General features: G+C 43.8%; 2 protein-coding genes across 3 annotated transcripts; one reads left to right on the forward strand and one right to left on the reverse strand.

The window, feature by feature from the left end:
• The first annotated feature begins 348 nt into the window (after positions 1-348).
• Positions 349-10,566, forward strand: kpnb3 (karyopherin (importin) beta 3). The gene is made up of 26 exons (XM_072395520.1): positions 349-504; positions 2,572-2,652; positions 3,220-3,412; positions 3,561-3,663; positions 3,752-3,848; positions 3,959-4,063; positions 4,240-4,362; positions 4,445-4,565; positions 4,647-4,734; positions 4,861-4,967; positions 5,140-5,264; positions 5,410-5,499; positions 5,689-5,862; positions 5,951-6,169; positions 6,271-6,354; positions 6,442-6,574; positions 6,923-7,044; positions 7,140-7,236; positions 7,386-7,558; positions 7,730-7,841; positions 7,944-7,999; positions 8,092-8,214; positions 8,360-8,579; positions 8,670-8,898; positions 8,975-9,116; positions 9,451-10,566. The coding sequence occupies exons 1-26, from the start codon at positions 427-429 to the stop codon at positions 9,535-9,537; spliced, it is 3,282 nt and encodes a 1,093-aa protein (XP_072251621.1). The 5' UTR covers positions 349-426; the 3' UTR covers positions 9,538-10,566.
• Positions 10,567-11,214: 648 nt separating this feature from the next.
• On the reverse strand, positions 11,215-17,545 carry atg13 (ATG13 autophagy related 13 homolog (S. cerevisiae)). Of its 2 annotated transcripts, XM_072395636.1 has the most exons (18): positions 17,380-17,545; positions 16,704-16,784; positions 16,334-16,414; positions 16,067-16,186; positions 15,864-15,910; positions 15,481-15,621; positions 15,354-15,394; positions 14,960-15,056; positions 14,677-14,784; positions 14,387-14,480; positions 14,125-14,223; positions 13,698-13,781; positions 13,443-13,552; positions 13,079-13,220; positions 12,911-12,988; positions 12,706-12,813; positions 12,432-12,560; positions 11,215-12,327 (listed from the first exon to the last, which is right to left on the reverse strand). In XM_072395636.1, exons 2-18 carry the CDS (start codon positions 16,770-16,772, stop codon positions 12,250-12,252), a joined length of 1,626 nt encoding a protein of 541 aa, XP_072251737.1. In that variant the 5' UTR covers positions 16,773-16,784; positions 17,380-17,545; the 3' UTR covers positions 11,215-12,249. The 2 variants fall into 2 exon arrangements, with proteins under 2 accessions (XP_072251737.1, XP_072251818.1); XM_072395717.1 differs by lacking the exon at positions 14,125-14,223.
• Positions 17,546-17,729: the final 184 nt, after the last annotated feature.

Below are 17,729 nucleotides of genomic sequence, written 5' to 3' on the forward strand. Positions count from 1 at the left end.
ATAGATAGATAGATAGATAGATGATAGATAGATTCATCAAATATAAACACACACACACAAATATATATACATGTCTACATAAATATATATTATATAAATATAAGAAAAAATTTATTTTTTAACATAATAGCATCACATTGTTGTTTCTCTTAGCAATGACGTAATAAACTCCCGCGCTTTAGTAATTTACTATTAGCTAATAGGAACGATGCATTCACTTTCCTGTGTCTATTCCATCCAATAGGCGAAGAGAATCCTTGTTAGCCAATGGTGTGTGTCTGCTTCACGTTTGTGGTCCAATGAGCGGTGATTAGAGTTGATAAAGTAAGCCAATAGTAACTATGCGGTATTGTGTGACCGAAGCAGGGTCTGCCGGGTTGATCTCGCCGCTTCTCCACCCGGCTGGTCTTTTTGGATCTCACTGCAATGGCGGAACAGCAGCAGTTCTACCTCCTGTTGGGTAACCTCATGAGTTCTGACAACAATGTCAGGAAACAAGCAGAGGTGAGATAAGACTATGTTTTCATGGCTGACAAGTTAAGCGACTGTAGAAAACTGAGTAGTCAGGTTAGCAAAAAGCTAACCGCCTAGCAGTCCAGTCAGTCTAGCAGCGCGCTGCCAGCTCTCGCGTCAGACTTGGTAGCCCACGTGCGATGTGAAGCTGAGTACTAGTCAGCTAACGCTAACTACCACCTTATTGCGTAGTTATGTAGACATATTATAGAGCTCACATATATGGGCACTGTCGTGACATTGTGTTGACGTGTGTATGTCTGTAAGACTGAGTTACACTCGGGTGTTGTAACAGAAAGTGAAATGCTCCATTTGACCGGTCCTAATCTCAAATCTCCAGCTGACTGTGAAGCTAGTCATCAAGCTAGTGGAATACAGGAAGTAGCGTGGAGCTAAGTCGCTTCCACAGTGTTGCTAGGTTTGCCAGCTACCAAGCTAGCGCTAGCTAAAAGGTTAAACATGGGGTTGTAGGACCTCAGTATGGCCGGACATGCCAAAGTAACGTTGTTATGATGTACTACAAGCTCACAGTAGAATATAGTGGAAACGTAACCAGTTGATATTGAGGCAGATGTGTCCTGGCAGTGCTTGTGCAGTGGCCTTCAGTCGTTTTATATGAAAGTCGATCAAAACCACCAGTATATAAACGCTCTGCTCCATCTCTAGCTTGTTTCCATGCTAATCATGAAGCTAATGATCTGTTTCAGACTCGTCCGTACACGAGCTCCTCTCGGATCATCCACTTTCATTGGATTAGTTTCTCTGAAGATTTGTTTGGGCTGCGTATAGCTGGCCTATTCACTTTCCCCCAACCACGATTAGCCTCTTGCAGCAGATCATTGTTGCCGGTTTCCCTCTCCGCCACCCGACTTTTGGATGAGGTGGTTGAATCTTATCACGCACACCCCCGTCACGAGCAGTCAGCGTTTTTCTTTATAAAACACAGACTGTCTGTCGCGATGCTAAGCTCATTGGAATCCGTCCTTTATAGAAACTCTCTCTTTCTGACTTAAGCACATAATAGGAATTGATCCATCTGTCAGAGACCTAACCCCATATTTTATTAGGAAAAGACTGCAGATACTGAACAGTTGGCCAACATTTGCCCAACAGTCTTGAGGTTCTTTATTCGCCAAACTGGAAGTCTTCCTCTTATTAATGCTTGTTGATGTAACAAAGTCCACTGATGGGGATCAGCATTTCTTTCTTCTTTAATGTACTATTACCACTACAGAAGTTCAGGAGTTGAGGATTCCAGCCAGATGGCTTCCTTAATAAGTCAGTGAATGTGAATATCGAGAAAAAAAGCTTAACTGTCAGATTATTGACAATTTAAAAAAAAAAAAAAAATGGTGATAATTTGCTCATCTACAGCATTGGAAGGTTATTAGTGCAGCTGCTGTGGAAAAATTTGAGCAGGTTTGGTATGGTGTGGATCTTCCATCACCCATCCTGTTATTTAAATCAGCGTTGGCCATTGAAAAACATGTTTTCAGACAACTACTTATCAAGTATCTGCCGAAGTCGCTGATTGCGTTTACAGGCATTGCAGTACTTGCTCATTGAAAACACCCATTCAAATTCTATTTGCTCTGTGAGTCATCTGATTTCCTAACAGGTTAGTGTTGCCATACCGATGTTCTTGTTTTGTAATGCAAAAATATTCACTCGACAACACTCTGGTGTCGAATAATTTGTTGCTTTCGTTTTCTTGTTTACCTGGAATAAATCTAGTCGGGCTTCTCTCAGGCGTTCCAGCTGATAATGAAAGCAGTTTTGTTTGTTTACCATTAACGCTGCCTGAGCTTCTGTCTTCCTTAGAGTACACACCAAAGCCTCAGTTGTGCTCACATTTTCTGTTTGTCTTAGACCAGCTTAACAGTGAAGACTAATAACAAGTGGCAAGCGCAGTGTATCAGGAAAAATTAGCTTATGGCTTATGTTTCCTTGCTTATGGGGAAAGTAGTAAATTGTTTAATGAAAGAACAAGATAATATTTGAACTAAACATACTGAAAAGCACTTAACTGACTTAACTTTTCATTTTTTCTCTTTGTAGGAGACCTATGACACTATCCCAGGCCAGAACAAGATCACATTCCTTCTGCAGGCCGTCAGAGATGCATCTGCGGCAGAGGAGGTTCGTACACCAAATGCTAACAGATCTGTGGGATGACTTGTTAAAGTCATCCAGTGTTAAGCAGAAGAAAACTTTGTTGCCAAAACCTTGTGAGACATTCATCATTTGCTGGATGCCATATTTAAAAGAAGGGGTAGGGTGTAATTAAAATGATGTACTTTTTCATCACGTTAGCCTTTACTACAGTCTGACAGCGAAGGCTTGTCATGAGTTTTGCCATTTGGTCAGTAAAGTTTACTGAGACTCCACCAGCTGCTTGGTCCCTCGTGCTTCCTCCCCTTTTTCTTTACCTCGAGCCAGATATTTTTAGTCCTGAAATGGGAGCAGGCAGAGAGGTGCTTGACTCAGAGTGACGATGCCTTTCTAAGATGCTGCAGGCTTTGTCTGTGTAGTTTCATTATTTAGTTACTGTTGATCCTTAACATGTAAATTCTCCAAACTGCAAAGTTTTAGATTTCTAAAAAAGTTCTACAGATGAACTCCACAAATCACAAAATCATACGTGATTTTAAGTAATTCATATGCTTTATAAGCCTGACATGTTGCTACATCATATTGCTTACTCAGGTCAAACAGATGGCAGCAGTGTTGCTGCGGCGGTTGCTGTCCTCTTCCTTTGAGGAAATCTACCCAGGACTGACTGTGGAGATGCAGACGGTCATCAAGACGGAGCTGCTGTCTAGCATTCAGACGGAGACCTCGCCGAACATCCGCAAAAAGGTCTGCGACATTGCAGCTGAGCTCTCCCGCAATCTCATAGGTAAAGTCGAGAGTTTTCCCAATCAAACAGCATGATAGTAGAAAAATGACGTAAATGCGTAATATTATCTTCTCGCTATAAAATAGAAATTTAGATGGCTGTAATTACTGTTTAGATTCGCTTTGATAATAATTTTCTTCTAATCTAGATGATGATGGGAATAACCAGTGGCCCGAGCTGCTAAAATTTCTGTTTGACTCTGTGAACTCTGACAATGTTGGACTGCGAGAAGCTGCTCTGCACATATTCTGGTGAGTTCCACTTGCACGATCAACTCGGACCACTTTATTTTGGCAGATGTACTGCTGGCTGACAGGTGCGACTTGCCTTTTTCTTTAGGAATTTCCCAGGTATCTTTGGCAACCAGCAGCAGCATTATATGGAGGTCATCAAGCGCATGCTTGTTCAGTGCATGCAGGACCAGGCAAACCCACAGGTAAAACTGAAGGCTGTTGCGTTTTCCCCGTCATATCCCAACACACACTTTTCTCTGAACTTTGCTCAGTTGTGTCAAAAGAAGACTAAATCTCAACCCCCACCCCCCAGATTCGCACCCTGGCAGCTCGGGCTGCAGCATCCTTCGTTCTGTCTAATGAAAGCAACACAGCTCTGCTGAAGCACTTTGCTGACCTGCTGCCAGGCATCCTGCAGGTAAGAAGCAGCACCCTCATGCCTTTGTCTAAATCTAATCATGTTTTTTGTTAGTTCTTGATGCTTTTGCAGATAAAACTTGCTACACAGGCCCTTTAAATGACATTTAAATTCAACCATTGGTGTTTGGAACAGCCGAGTGTATTTTCAGCACCAACATGACTGTTTTTGTTCAGGCAGTGAATGAGTCGTGCTATCAAGGAGACGACTCGGTGCTGAAGTCTTTAGTGGAAATCGCAGACACTGCACCGAAATACCTGAGACCCAACCTGGAGGCTACGCTGCAGCTCTGTCTGAAGGTATGTGTGACCATTCTAATGTGAAAAATCAATCTTGCATTGTTGAGAGGTTTTGGCTAACATAGGTGGCCTGTCTCTGCAGTTGTGTGCAGACACAAACCTGACAAACATGCAGAGGCAGCTGGCATTGGAAGTCATCGTTACATTATCAGAGACTGCCGCAGCCATGCTGAGGAAACACACGGCTATCGTAGCTCAGAGCGGTGAGGACTTGAGTCATAATCTGTTGGAAGGGATGGTGGTTACGATCAGATCTGTTTAGACGGTAACATTTGTCTTTTTAGTGCCCCAGATGTTGGCTATGATGGTGGACTTGGAGGATGACGATGAATGGGCCATGGCTGATGAGCTGGAGGATGATGACTTTGACAGGTATGACCATGTTAATCTCCACCGGAACACAAATCTTTTGTTTTGTCAGTGTATCTTCAAAGATGCTCCCACAAACTTATTTCATAAAGGTGCTCAAACTGAGTTTTATCTTTTATGCCTCGCTAGTAACGCCGTGGCTGGGGAGAGCGCTCTGGACAGAATTGCCTGTGGTCTGGGAGGAAAGATAATTTTGCCCATGATCAAGCAACACATCATGACGATGCTGCAGAACCGTGAGTAAAACCTGCTAATCGATACTTAAAGCAGCGGACGAAACTCGAGAGTTTGTGATGCTAAAGTCTAACCTTTAGCTCGACCTCCTCCCCCTTAGAGTGAGAATGTCTGAATGAGGCAGTTCGAGTTATGGGGCACTCACTTTTAGTCCTCTTTCCTTTTTGTTGCCAGCTGACTGGAAGTACCGCCATGCAGGGCTGATGGCGCTGTCTGCCATCGGTGAGGGATGCCACCAGCAGATGGAGGCCATCCTCCAAGAGATTGTCAGCTTTGTCCTCCTGTTCTGCTCAGACCCTGTAAGACACAAAATGGCTTTAGAGACACGCAGTAGTGATTAAACCTTCATGGGCTCATCCAACAGAACTTTTAATTGAGTTCAGATGCACTTTTGTTGCCTGTTGCCCAGTAGTTTGGTTACTAAGGCTTTCATTGCGTTCCTAGCACCCGAGGGTACGCTATGCTGCCTGCAATGCCATTGGACAGATGGCCACAGACTTCGCCCCAACCTTCCAAAAGAAATTCCATGATAAGGTACTTTTAAAGTGGTGTTGCAGCTGTAAAGGCTTTTATTTTATTATCTGTGTTTCTGCCAAAACGTTTAGCTGTTATTGACTCCTGCTTTGAGAAGAAAACCATTAATTGATTTCCTTTCTTTATTTTTTTTAATTTAAAGCAGCAGAACAGAAAGGACAAAAACTGACTCTACCTCATTCCTTGCAGGTGATCTCAGCTCTGCTTCAGACGATGGAGGATCAGAGTAATCCTCGGGTGCAGGCACATGCCGCTGCCGCCCTCATCAATTTCACAGAGGACTGTCCCAAATCACTACTCATCCCTTATCTGGACAGCTTGGTGCAGCACCTTCATGTCATCATGGTTGCCAAGCTGCAGGAGGTACACCCGCTGCACTTAGTTTGCATTCAACTAGTCTGCGATGTGTGTGGCTGTCAGCGCTCTTAAATCTGGTCCCTCGTTCCACTAGCTGATCCAGAAAGGCACCAAACTAGTCCTGGAGCAAGTGGTGACATCCATCGCATCAGTGGCGGACACTGCTGAGGAGAAGTTTGTGCCATATTACGACCTGTTCATGCCCTCGCTCAAACACATTGTTGAAAACGCTGTGCAGAAGGAGCTCCGGCTGCTTCGTGGGAAAACCATCGAGTGCATCAGTCTCATCGGCCTGGCTGTCGGCAAGGAGAAGGTACATTTGGTCACGGTGGGGTTAGAATGTTTGCGAGGCTGTCTGCAAGTGAAGTGGTTTGTCTTCAGTTTCCATCTTCATGTCCTTCTCTCCTGTTGTAGTTCATGCCAGATGCCTCTGCCGTCATGCAGCTGCTCCTCAAGACCCAGACGGACTTTAATGACCTGGAAGATGACGATCCTCAGGTAGGAAGACTGGGTGATAACTTGGTAGAACTCAGGCCGTGACATTCTGTTTCTGTGTCACCCTGCCATGTTTTGTTTGCGGTTTAGATCTCATACATGATCTCGGCCTGGGCCAGGATGTGTAAGATCCTGGGGAAGGAGTTTCAGCAGTACCTCCCTGTGGTGATGGGCCCGCTGATGAAGACCGCCTCCATCAAGCCTGAGGTGGCGCTCCTCGACAGTAAGCGATAAACTTCAGATACTACAGATTGCATCTTAAAATCTTTGCAGCTGTGGGTTGTAACTATTTACATTTGGCTGCTAAATGAAGCATGATTGATGTTGACTTGTGTATTAAACTCAATTAAGCCAGTGTCCGCATTTAAATCTAAACCACTACGCTGTTAATGCATTATTCCTGTCTTTTCAAACTCAGTTTTTGTGGAAAATTCAAAGAATTATTCATTCCTTGAATACATGCTCAGAATTGTTTTAGTTTTTCTCCTAAACCTCTTACAAGTGCAAGATAAGGGGAGCGTTATGTGCAAAATAGATGTTAGAGGCACAGTACTGACAATGTGTCTTACAGCCCAGGACATGGAGAACATATCGGAGGATGATGGTTGGGAGTTTGTCAACCTGGGAGACCAGCAGAGTTTTGGAATCAAGACGGCCGGACTGGAGGAGAAGGCCACTGCCTGCCAGATGTTGGTGAGCAGAGAAACTATCAAATCTATCAACTGTAAGGCCACCTTCACACCAGTCGTCCTAAGACACCCTGTGTCCTGTTTATTTTCTACCTCTAGGTGTGTTATGCCAAAGAGCTGAAAGAGGGTTTTGTAGAGTACACGGAGCAGGTGGTGAAACTGATGGTTCCTCTGCTGAAGTTCTACTTTCACGATGATATCCTTTTTTGATTTTTAACTTGCAGCATAAAACTGTCTTTAATGAAAGCACAACACATAAAAACTGTTGAATTAAATCCAAATATTGTCAGTATGAACAAATACAGCAGGCTAGAAGATGTCGTAGTTTTACCTTGACTGTCTCACGTGTGCGAGTGGCGGCTGCTGAGTCGATGCCGCTGCTGCTGGAGTGCGCTCGGGTTCGGGGACCAGAGTACCTCACTCAGATGTGGCACTTCATGTGCGACGCTCTCATCAAGGCCATCGGCACAGAGCCGGACTCGGACGTCCTGTCAGAAATCATGCATTCTTTTGCAAAGGTAATTCCTCTCCTGAAACTTCCACACCGGAGTTCAGGGAACTGGACCTTTCTTTTAATGCGCCAACATTTCTTTCCACCCTAACAAAAAGATGAAGTTTTCTGCTGGACTGTGATGCTGTGTAGGAAACTTGATTTTCTGGATCTGACTTCAGTGCTTTTCTGTCTTTAGTGCATTGAGCTGATGGGAGACGGGTGTTTAAATAATGAGCATTTTGAGGAGCTGGGTGGAATCCTAAAAGGGAAACTGGAGGAGCATTTTAAGAACCAGGAGCTTAGACAAGGTGAGGCCTCACATCAACTGCAAACATTACCATCTTCTGTGCATTTGAATTCAACTTTGTGGTTAAAACCTAAAATGCACTTCTTTTTTTTTTTTTTCACAGCCAAGAGACAGGACGAGGACTATGATGAGCAAGTTGAGGAAACCCTGCAGGACGAGGTAAATATCTTCACTGAAAGCAGTGAAGAAGTACAGCCCTGTTGGACTTTACCAGCCCTCACTGTGTTCTTCCCCTCATCGTTTTCCATCAGGATGAGAATGATGTTTACATCCTCACCAAAGTGTCCGACATCCTGCACTCGGTGTTCAGCAGTTACAAAGAGAAGGTGCTGCCTTGGTTTGAGCAGCTGCTGCAGCTCATCGTCCAGCTAATAGTAAGTGCTTCCAGTTCTTGGATGAACAGCAAATTATTAAAAAAGATTTTAACTTTGTGACCAGGTGAGGGCTGAACTAACCAGTATTTGATCTGAGTGATCTTTTGTTGGACAATGGAAAGTAAAATGTCCAACTGGTCTTCAGTGTCCCAACAGGCCGTGGGCTGACAGACAGTGGGGTCTGTGCATCTTTGACGATGTGGTGGAGCACTGCAGTCCTTCGTCCTTCAAATACGCTGAGTATTTCCTGCGGCCGATGTTGCAGTCGCTGTGTGACTCGAGCCCCGAGGTTCGGCAGGCGGCCGCCTACGGCGTCGGCGTCATGGCTCAGTTCGGCGGGGAGAGCTATCGCCCATTCTGCACAGGTACGTTGCCAGCAGCTGGTCTTCGCCAGTCATCGGGTCGTTGCTGTTAGCTGAAAACTGAACGCCGTTGTCTGTTTCTTCTCGTTGCAGAGGCCCTCCCCCTGCTGGTCAGAGTCATCCAAGCAGCCGACTCGCGCTCAAAGGAGAACGTCAACGCCACAGAGAACTGCATCTCTGCTGTTGGAAAGCTCATGAGGTTTCGGCCAGAGTGCGTCAACGTGAACGAGGTTCTTCCTCACTGGCTCAGCTGGCTACCGCTTAACGAGGACAAAGAGGAGGCCGTCCACACGTTTGACTTCCTGTGTGACCTCATTGAGAGGTACGATGTAACCACACGTCTTCTAAAATGTTTTTAGCTATGTAGTTGCTCCAGCTGACTTTTGTCCTCTCCACAGCAACAACCCCATTGTCCTCGGGCCAGACAACTCCAACCTTCCTAAAATTTTCCTCATCATAGCCGATGGGGTTGCAAACGAATCGGTGAAGAGTGAGGACGCATGCAGCAAAAGACTCGCAAATGTCATCCGTCAAGTACAGGTAAGCTGGAGCTGTTCAGAATCTAGGCAGAAGGGTTTCAAAAAGTCTTTAAAAATGGATTAATTTCCACTGACATTTATAGATTTTGGAAAATACCGATCTCTTACTTACTTAAAGGGTTATCTATTCACTTACTTTTTTCCCTCTGTTAGCACCATAAATAACTGTTTATGTATGGATTTAAACAAAGCAATTTGAAGAAGCTCAACACACAACTATTTTCTCAGTGTTTTCTTGATATAATTAGAGATTCAGAAATGAATGTAGCTTAAAAAAAACCTGCTTACAAGTTTGTGTTTGTGTTGAGGAACATACCGTTTTGTCTTCCCTTCAGGTGTCTGCAGGATTATGGACGCAGTGTGTATCAACACTGAATGAGACGCAGCAGAAAGCCGTACAGGACCTACTGAATACTGCCTGAGCCTGAACCCCCCAGTCACCTTCCCGCTCTCTAAAAAGCCCATGAAGAAAACTAAAGCTCCTGGATCTCGTCCATACACTCCCTCTTCTTCCTCCTGCTCTGATCTGTAGTGTGTATGGATGCCGGCTTCACCTCCATCACCCCCCCACCTTGCTATTATTGAACTCCACCTACATTCAGCCGAATTAGGGGGGAGCAGGTTGGATATTAATGACAATGGAGGACATTGGCCATCCACCTTTAGGACTTTCACCCTGTACCAAGGAAGTGGGATTAAAAGTAAAGCATCTAATAATCATCCCTGTCTGATCAGCGTTAAATGTCTCTATCTGGATGTTTCGTTTCCAACCATTCCCTGATGTGACTTGTCTCCTCATGCTCAGACTCATTTACTAAGTCGCCCAACTCATTGGACTGTCAGGCTCAGGGGGGCCATATTGGGAGGGGGGAGTGGGGGATGGGACATTGTTGTGGACTGAGCTGCTAAAAGAGGTGGAAATGCACACTGGGCAATCACTGCCTGTCTCCTGTGAAATTTTTTTTTTTTTTTTCTTTTTGTATTTTTTATTTTCTTGTTCCATGTTCCCAGTGTTAGCTGGGGGGGGAATGGCCTCTTGTCTGCCACAGCTCAGAGAGTATGTTTCAAAGTAACGGCATGTTTGTTAAGTGGCTAACCATAGAAAATATACATAGTTAGGAAGTTTGCATCGTTGTCTGGGAGAGTCGACATTGATCTAAGCAGCTTTCCTCCATAGCCTTCCAGACAGCTGTTCACAGGAAATGAAATGTTTGCCGAACGGTTCACGGCCCCTTTGAGCAGCTTGGGGGTGGAAAGGGGTTCTCTGAAGAGAGGCGTAATTATCTGTAGTTGGTCACAGCCTCGAAGTGTGTGACGAGTTGAAGGAACTTCACTGTAGAGCGTTTGTAAAACGAGTGCCAGCGTACACTCGACTTGATGGGTTTGACCCTGCAGGTATGAAATGGAATTCCAGAAACTACAACCAATAAAATTACATTTGAGAATTCTGATGAACTGATTTTCATTTCAGATGTGAAGGAATAGACTGTCAATATCAATGCTACAGTCAAAGATTGTTTGGCTTGGTCTATCACAAACGTCTGGGAAGCAGGAGGAACCGGCCAACATAAACTCAACTAACCAGCTTTTACTTGGTTGCCAACATCAATGAGTGTTGGGATTAACTTGTACAAGGTATACAGTAAATCCATGTTTTCACTGGTTGCTAAGTATACTCTGAAGCAAGAGTCCCTGTTTATCAACTTTAATCATGAAATTTGCTGCCAATAAGCTTCTTTCTGTGTATTTTAGGTGTTCGAACTCTATTAAAATACCAGAGCTTAGCAAGGTTGGCTGTTTCTCCTATTTAAACTTTGCGCTTCAGCCAATTGTTGACCTTGAAGGTAATTTATACCTTAATTAATAATAATTTAGACCCTGAGTGGCTACAGTTCCATAAAAGCACAGGTGGAACTGACTTCCACTGGGGTGGAGATGGGTAAGTGGGCAGCAATCGGATGAACGAATTGCCTCACCTGTGCGTTTGTCTGCTATGCTTCACTGTTGTTTCGAGTTGTCAAATGTCTTTCTTGGCTCTGCGACTGAGCATTTTTCCCTGGTTAAATCTGCTCCATCACTGAAGACACCAGGCAATAAACTGAGCAGCCATGCTTTATTAGGACATCGACACAAACAGAATGGTCTAATTTAAAGCTTTTAACCAAACTCAAACCTTCTGTGGACAACTGGAAATGTTTCTCAAAATATACAAAAGCACATTGAACACAAGCGCCTTGCCAATCTAAAACCAAAGAAGTCAAACGAAACGGTTCTGCAGCAAATCAAACTTTCAAGAAGATCGATTAGTTTGTGGTTAAACTGAGCTGACTTATAGTCACAGTGTAACTGTTGATTTTTGACTCCCAAAAGACCATAAAGGAGCATCAATTTCACTTTTCTACTGCAAGGATGTTGTATTTGTTTCAGGTCTTCCCTGACTGTAGTTTAATACATTGCATCAGCATGAAGGTGGTGTCGATGGCTGCAGTAGATTTCACTTTAAATTCCTCTGGGGCAATTTGTTAGCTTTGACGTTTGCTCTTTAAATCCCCAGACCGGCTGGGAGCACCAGGCTTGGAGCAATTAACTTTTTTTTGCCTCTGCTGCACTGTAAGCAGGACCCTTCGGAAATTAAATGTGCAACTTTCCGTAGTTCACTTCTGAAGAAAATGCCTTTCCTGACTTTCAGGGCAACATCGCTGCGCTCTCTCTGACGTAAAGGAAACCTTCAGAGGCCAGTAGTGTTCAGCAGAGAAAAGGGATAAATTACGATGAGCAGTTTTTGCAGCAGTCTGTCTTAGAGTCCTGTCATCATCTGACTACAAGATTTGTGCCACACACACAAAAAAAAAGGTTATCAGTTTGATTACAACTATCAGACCAGATGGGGGTGTTTGTGTCAGGAGATAATACAGTATTTACAGTGAATAAGACTATCTGTAAGCTGGTAGATGTGATGAACAGGAAGAAGAGATTTTAAACACTATGAGCTTCACAATAAAACCTGATGAGTGAGTTTGATTAATTCTCACTGGGCAAACGGCTCGTGAGTAATCTAGTCTGCTTCTCCCTTTGATTCTGGTGGGATTATGCATTTTGTCTTTAGTCGCAGGTAGTCCTTTTCTCCTTTCATCCTACTGAAGCATGTCAACAAAAGCGTCAAATTCATCAATGTTTTTCTCGTAGACGCGCAGCTTCTCTGGCAGCGAGTCCTGCAGACACAACACAAGTCACTCTTATCACCTGGATTCTAAATGCTCAGGGACTTGGAGGTTTCATTGTCAAAAGAAGAAAGAGCTCAAGTTTTTGCGTTTACCAGGTCATCGGCCATCGACTGCGAGCTGATGTGAAGTGAGAGGCTGGCCAGCTGTGGAGGGTTCTGGAACTCCCTGTAGAAGGTGCCCAGATCCATTGGCAACAAGTCGTCTTTAGAGAAAGCCGGACGCTGCACACAGACACAGCTTGAAATTCACAATCGAGGCAGATTCATTCTAAAGTGGAGCAGCAAATCCAATGACACTGCACTCTGCAGGATAAACTTGCGAGTACTAGTTGGATAGAAAATCCAAGAGAAGACCAAATGCACTTACAAAGTCGACCATGACAAAGTCGTCCTGCTGCCCCGATCCTTCTGAGCCCTGAGAATGAAGGCTAGCCTGCAGGGGAGACTGGCATGGCGGAGAGTCTGGAGGCTGCACCTGAACCCAAACGCACAGAAATGTTCTCCACTGCAGCCGTTTCAGGCTGTATCAAGTTAAAAAAAAAAAAAAAAAAGTCATTTTTGTTTGCAGTTACCATGGGGTCATTTTCTTCTGAGTCCAGGCCTCGAGGAGCAAATGCAGCAAATGGCAGGTCCATACTGGCTGCTGTCATCTACAGACACAAACATACAGCTGCATTCAGTGCACGGAGTCGGGGGGGAAAAAAAGCACTGAAACCAGCTTAAAAAGCCTCGTCACTTACCTGTGTGCTGGGTTTATTAACAAAGGCTCCAACCTTCCTTGTGAAGGCATTGAGAGACTCCACCGGATCAGAGGGAGAGACGCTCCTCCGACCTTCATCCCTCCGACCCTCGCCACTCTGCGACAGACCGTCATCGTCACCGCTGGGAGGAGTGATCATGACATACTGAGACCTTTTGCTCTTAAAACATCTGGAACAACCAAAGCTGAGACACTAGAAAATGTCCCTCATGAGGCCCAACACTGGAGTGAGCCACTGGGGGATGAATGATCTCCATTCATTCATCATACAGCTCATTTTTCATGTTAAATAAAAGTTAAAACTGGACTGATTCTGTGCTGAGATAATGTCAGGAATGAGTTACCTGCTGCTGGGTGTGTTGGGAGCGTGCTCTACTGTCAGATGGGCTTCAGCTCCATGAGGAGGTTGAGGGGGAACCAAAACAACCCCGCCTTCTTTCCCAGCATGCAATACCTGAAGCAGAAGAACGTCATTAGATTTGAACACACAAGCTCTGGGCTTTTTGTTGGACAAAGCAAGGGATCTGATGTTAAATTAGCTTTTAGGCAAGTGTGACAGGTTTAAATAACCGAGGAGTGGTCACTGATTTGTACATTACCTGGTTTGTATTGGTCACAGGGTGGCAGAGCTCAGCAGCTCCTGCTAGAGTTGGAGGCTGGTAGGATAACCTGGAAGCATACAGCTGCAGAGCAAAAGAGACAGTCACGAGAGAAATAATTAACCACAAAACAAACAGTGTGACATGCGTGGCTTAAGAATGAAAGAGGTGGGTCGATCATTAACAGAGTTTACTACCTACTCTGGTGCAAGAGATGGTGGTGGAAACTATTTTAAATAACATGGATGAAAAAGGTCTAGTGCACAGCAACAAACTGCAGCTACAAGAAATGTAAGTTCTAACACAGGTGAGAGAAAAATTAGTTCAGATAAACACACATCCCAAAAGCTAATGTTAAGTCTGACGAGAGAACTTTCAGGGTGCCTTACACACAGTCACAATCTATCAATGGACTGTAAAGACTCACATTGTGAGTGACAAGTCCAGGAGCCAATGGGAGCTGCAGACTGTCCAGAGGGAGGGGCTTGGACAGTTTAGAGGGAGACGGACTCAGTGTACACACACACTGAGACCACGCAGAAGCACACACACACACACACAAAGAGATAAAATAAAAGGAAAATAGACAAAAAGAGAAAGAGATTGAAATGATAAACAGGTGTGAAAATGGAGAGAAGATACAGGATAAGAAAGAGGCGGTGAAGAGGAGCAAAGGAATGTTCTCTTACCTGAGAGGGAGGGGAGGTGGAGAATGAGGTGGTGCAGACCTCCTGTGAGTCCTGAACTCCTGCAAACGCTCCTCCGTCCTCCTCATCTGGGGCTCTGTGTATAGACAGAAACTCTAGAATTTAATGCAAGTTTTTGTTCACTTCCAAAGGTTGGAAGCAGGAAACCATCACGGATAATACACCAAAGAAGAGGCTGCCTTCACAGTTCACCATTAAAAGCAAATACAAGCTGTTGTTTAAATGATCTTAAACTAAACCTCTGCTTTAATCTCCAGAGCTTTCAAAGTTACCTGTAGTTGCAGGGCTGTCCCATGGCTGCTGGACGCTGACTGCCACAGGGAGGATCCACAAAGTGGTCCACAATGATCCCCATGATCGGAGCTGACCTTTCGAACTGCCTGTAGAGGAGCACGTCAGCAGTTTAAGTGATTATGCCAATGTGACAAGTAAAGACAGCCGAGTCATGAAGCCAAATAAAAATATCTTCAAATTCAGGGATTTGACACACAGAAATGTTAAATAACACCACGAAATGGGTTTGAGCATCCCATTAAAATGTAGGGTGTTGGTCACCTGTTCGACATGAAAGCCAGGTTGGTGCGGTAGGCACAGGAGAGTGTGACTGTGCCAACAGGGGTGCCGACGACACCGACGCGCACCGTCTGGAAACCTTGTGACGAGCAACACACGTCAGCAGACATGAGTTCATTTTATAGTTAATTTTCCCCTCAATACCGTATGTACAAATCTTTTCTGTTCATTTGCTTCTAGTCCACTTGTGAAACCATTTAGATGGCTCACATTCCTTTGACTAACAACCATTACCATGTGTGTTAACAGCAACACACACCATGTAGAGGCAATCTGTTCAGGTTTAAAACCACATGAGACAGAACAGTCACTGGCAGGAGCTTTTAGACCATCAGCAACTAAAGACAAGTCAGTCATAGAGCAGAACTATAGTTACCCTCTCCTAATCCGCTCAGCTGGACCTCCCCAAAGTAGATCCTACAGAGAAGAGAGGCAGACTTAGGAGAAAAATCCAGATTTGGCGTGCTGAATTGAAAGTTCACTGGCAGCAAGGGACAGATCACCTGTATAATATGACATAGTCGTGTCCCTGCTTTCTGGAAAGTTTATAAGCAGGTGTTACTCTGGTGATGGCCAGGAGAGACTTCAGAAGGACAGACAGTCTGTTATACACTGTGTACGACACCTTGATGTCCTTATCACACCTGCAGCAGAGACAGAAATTACTCAACCAATTACAACACAGCTGCTTTTTTTTCCTCCTCCAAGTGCTACACATCGTGGAGGAACTGATTAATTTACTACCGATAAAAGACTTGTCATCCTCAAGGCTAATTCTGTGTATTCTGTACAGCTATATAGAGGCACAGAGAGACTCTTTAAGTTTCTTGAACATTCCTTTACAATTTCAACACCAGATCCGCGAAAAAATAACAAAACTGCTCACTTTTCATTCATCTCGAGGCACCAAGTCTCTAACTCCATTGAGTCACCCTAAGAGTTGAAGACAGAGGCAGAAAAATCAATATGAAATCAATCAAATGAACCATAAAGTGACTTTTTTTTAGATTTAGTGTTTTAAGATGGCACAGCACAATTACCAATCCAACAGAGGACAACCCTCTCATTGTCATATTGTTGATTATGTACCTCTGATGTCTTTAAGGAGATCTCAACACACATGGAGCGTCCAATGCCTGGAAGCTGGCCAGCCAGTGCCTTCTTGGCTTCATGAGTGACCTCTGGGATGTCTTTGATGGCCAAATTAAACTAGAAGAAATGTTAAAAATCAAAATGATCTGAATTTACAGAAAAAGACAGAGAATTCACACCCGGTTCCAAATACGTCTAAAGTTAACCTTAAAACTAAACAGGCGTTGCAGTAGCACAAGGTAACACATGACTAAACTGATTTACCCAGTCAGAGCCCGTGGGTGAGGAAGAAGAGCGAGTGCAGATCTTTTCACCGAGGCGAGCTTGGACTATCACCTGGACAGTCTAAGAATATAAAAAACCACATTAAAGCAACTGTAATGTAACACTTCTCACAACAATAGCCCATGTAAAAAATTACCCAGGAACCCTGTTTGTGGAAATAAAAATATCTATTTTATTTGTAATTTATATAACTTTGAGGGACACGTATGTGGAGCCAAAACTGTCTGGATGTCAACGTAGCACTAAGAGGGGAATGAGAAAGAATAACAAACCACGTTTCAAAGTGATCCTCGAGAGATGTGCAATCACAGGTGTGACAACAGCCACACAAACAAGAACAGCTTCTCACCTTCAAGGCAAAGAATTTAATGAACTTGTCCAAGTCTTTTTTATCCTGCGGACTCAAGTCACCATCCATGCTGTCACAAACCTGCAAACAAATGAGACAGCCCATAAGGAATGTCTTAGCAATGACTCCCATGAAAATAGGAGGCCTGGGTATCAATTCATTTAAATGTATTGCCGTACATATAAGACAAACACCGTTTATCACACATTTTGCCAAGCTTGACCCAAATAAACGTCTCAATTCGGGTGCTGTGTTGCTCTACATAATAATTTAACAGCCTCTTACTGGAGTAAACAGATGGCATTAAGATAACAATAGCGTCGACATTAACAGTAAAATATTTATTATTATTACAGTTGTTTTGAATCGTCTATGCAGCAACTATTTCTAGCTAGCAAGTGGGGCCTCCTCGCTAATATAAAAATTTGGAGCTCATTAAACACAATTAGACCCTGACAGCTGCTTTATATACTTCATATGTTTTACAACACCAACCAGAAAACGATCGGGCCATAAAAATGCCTTTTCTGGGATAATTTCTGAACGTTTAATGCTCCGCGTCGACGCAGAGGGACTATATGGTGACTCACTGACCAACTAGCGTTAGCCTGTGGCTAATTTTAAGCTAACATGCTGAATAACGTACACTTCAGCTCCGTTAAACAATAAAACTTACATTAGCTGTTCCCACAACGACGAATGCAAAACAAAACACAAATCAATTTAATTAGGGTAACACGCAACGACGTGTTCCTCAAACATTTATACGTTCATTTTCAGATGTACACAACGTCAACAGCGCCTGTGCTACTTTACTGTTTATCTTCTCCATGTCGACGTGTTTGTGTAGCATCACTTTCACAGAGACACTTTCGTCAAATTATGTCGTAACAGTCTAGAAAAAAAAATGGGGTCCCGATATCAGAAAGAAAAAAAATCACTTTGATATTTTTTCTATATTTTTGGTAATTAATTTTTCAAAATCAAAAGTGAAGCAAAATCCAACTCTTTGTGTCGAATCTACGA

The sequence above is a fragment of the Leuresthes tenuis genome, unplaced genomic scaffold (genome assembly GCF_036924035.1).
Source record: "Leuresthes tenuis unplaced genomic scaffold, fLeuTen1.0.hap1 SCAF_1, whole genome shotgun sequence".
NCBI classification, from domain to species: Eukaryota; Metazoa; Chordata; class Actinopteri; order Atheriniformes; family Atherinopsidae; genus Leuresthes; species Leuresthes tenuis.

Bases quoted from the DNA above. Each gene is read 5' to 3' on its own strand.
- kpnb3 (XM_072395520.1), top strand. From the start codon at position 427: ATGGCGGAACAGCAGCAGTTCTACCTCCTGTTGGGTAACCTCATGAGT. The intron at 3,664-3,751 runs GTGAGTTCCACT...CTTTTTCTTTAG, and splicing joins GCTGCTCTGCACATATTCTG to GAATTTCCCAGGTATCTTTG. The intron at 7,559-7,729 runs GTAATTCCTCTC...TTCTGTCTTTAG, and splicing joins TCATGCATTCTTTTGCAAAG to TGCATTGAGCTGATGGGAGA.
- atg13 (XM_072395636.1), bottom strand. From the start codon at position 16,772: ATGGATGGTGACTTGAGTCCGCAGGATAAAAAAGACTTGGACAAGTTC. The intron at 16,187-16,333 runs GTAAATCAGTTT...CATTTCTTCTAG, and splicing joins CACCCACGGGCTCTGACTGG to TTTAATTTGGCCATCAAAGA. The intron at 13,221-13,442 runs GTAACTCATTCC...CACTCCTCCCAG, and splicing joins CCCAACACACCCAGCAGCAG to CGGTGACGATGACGGTCTGT.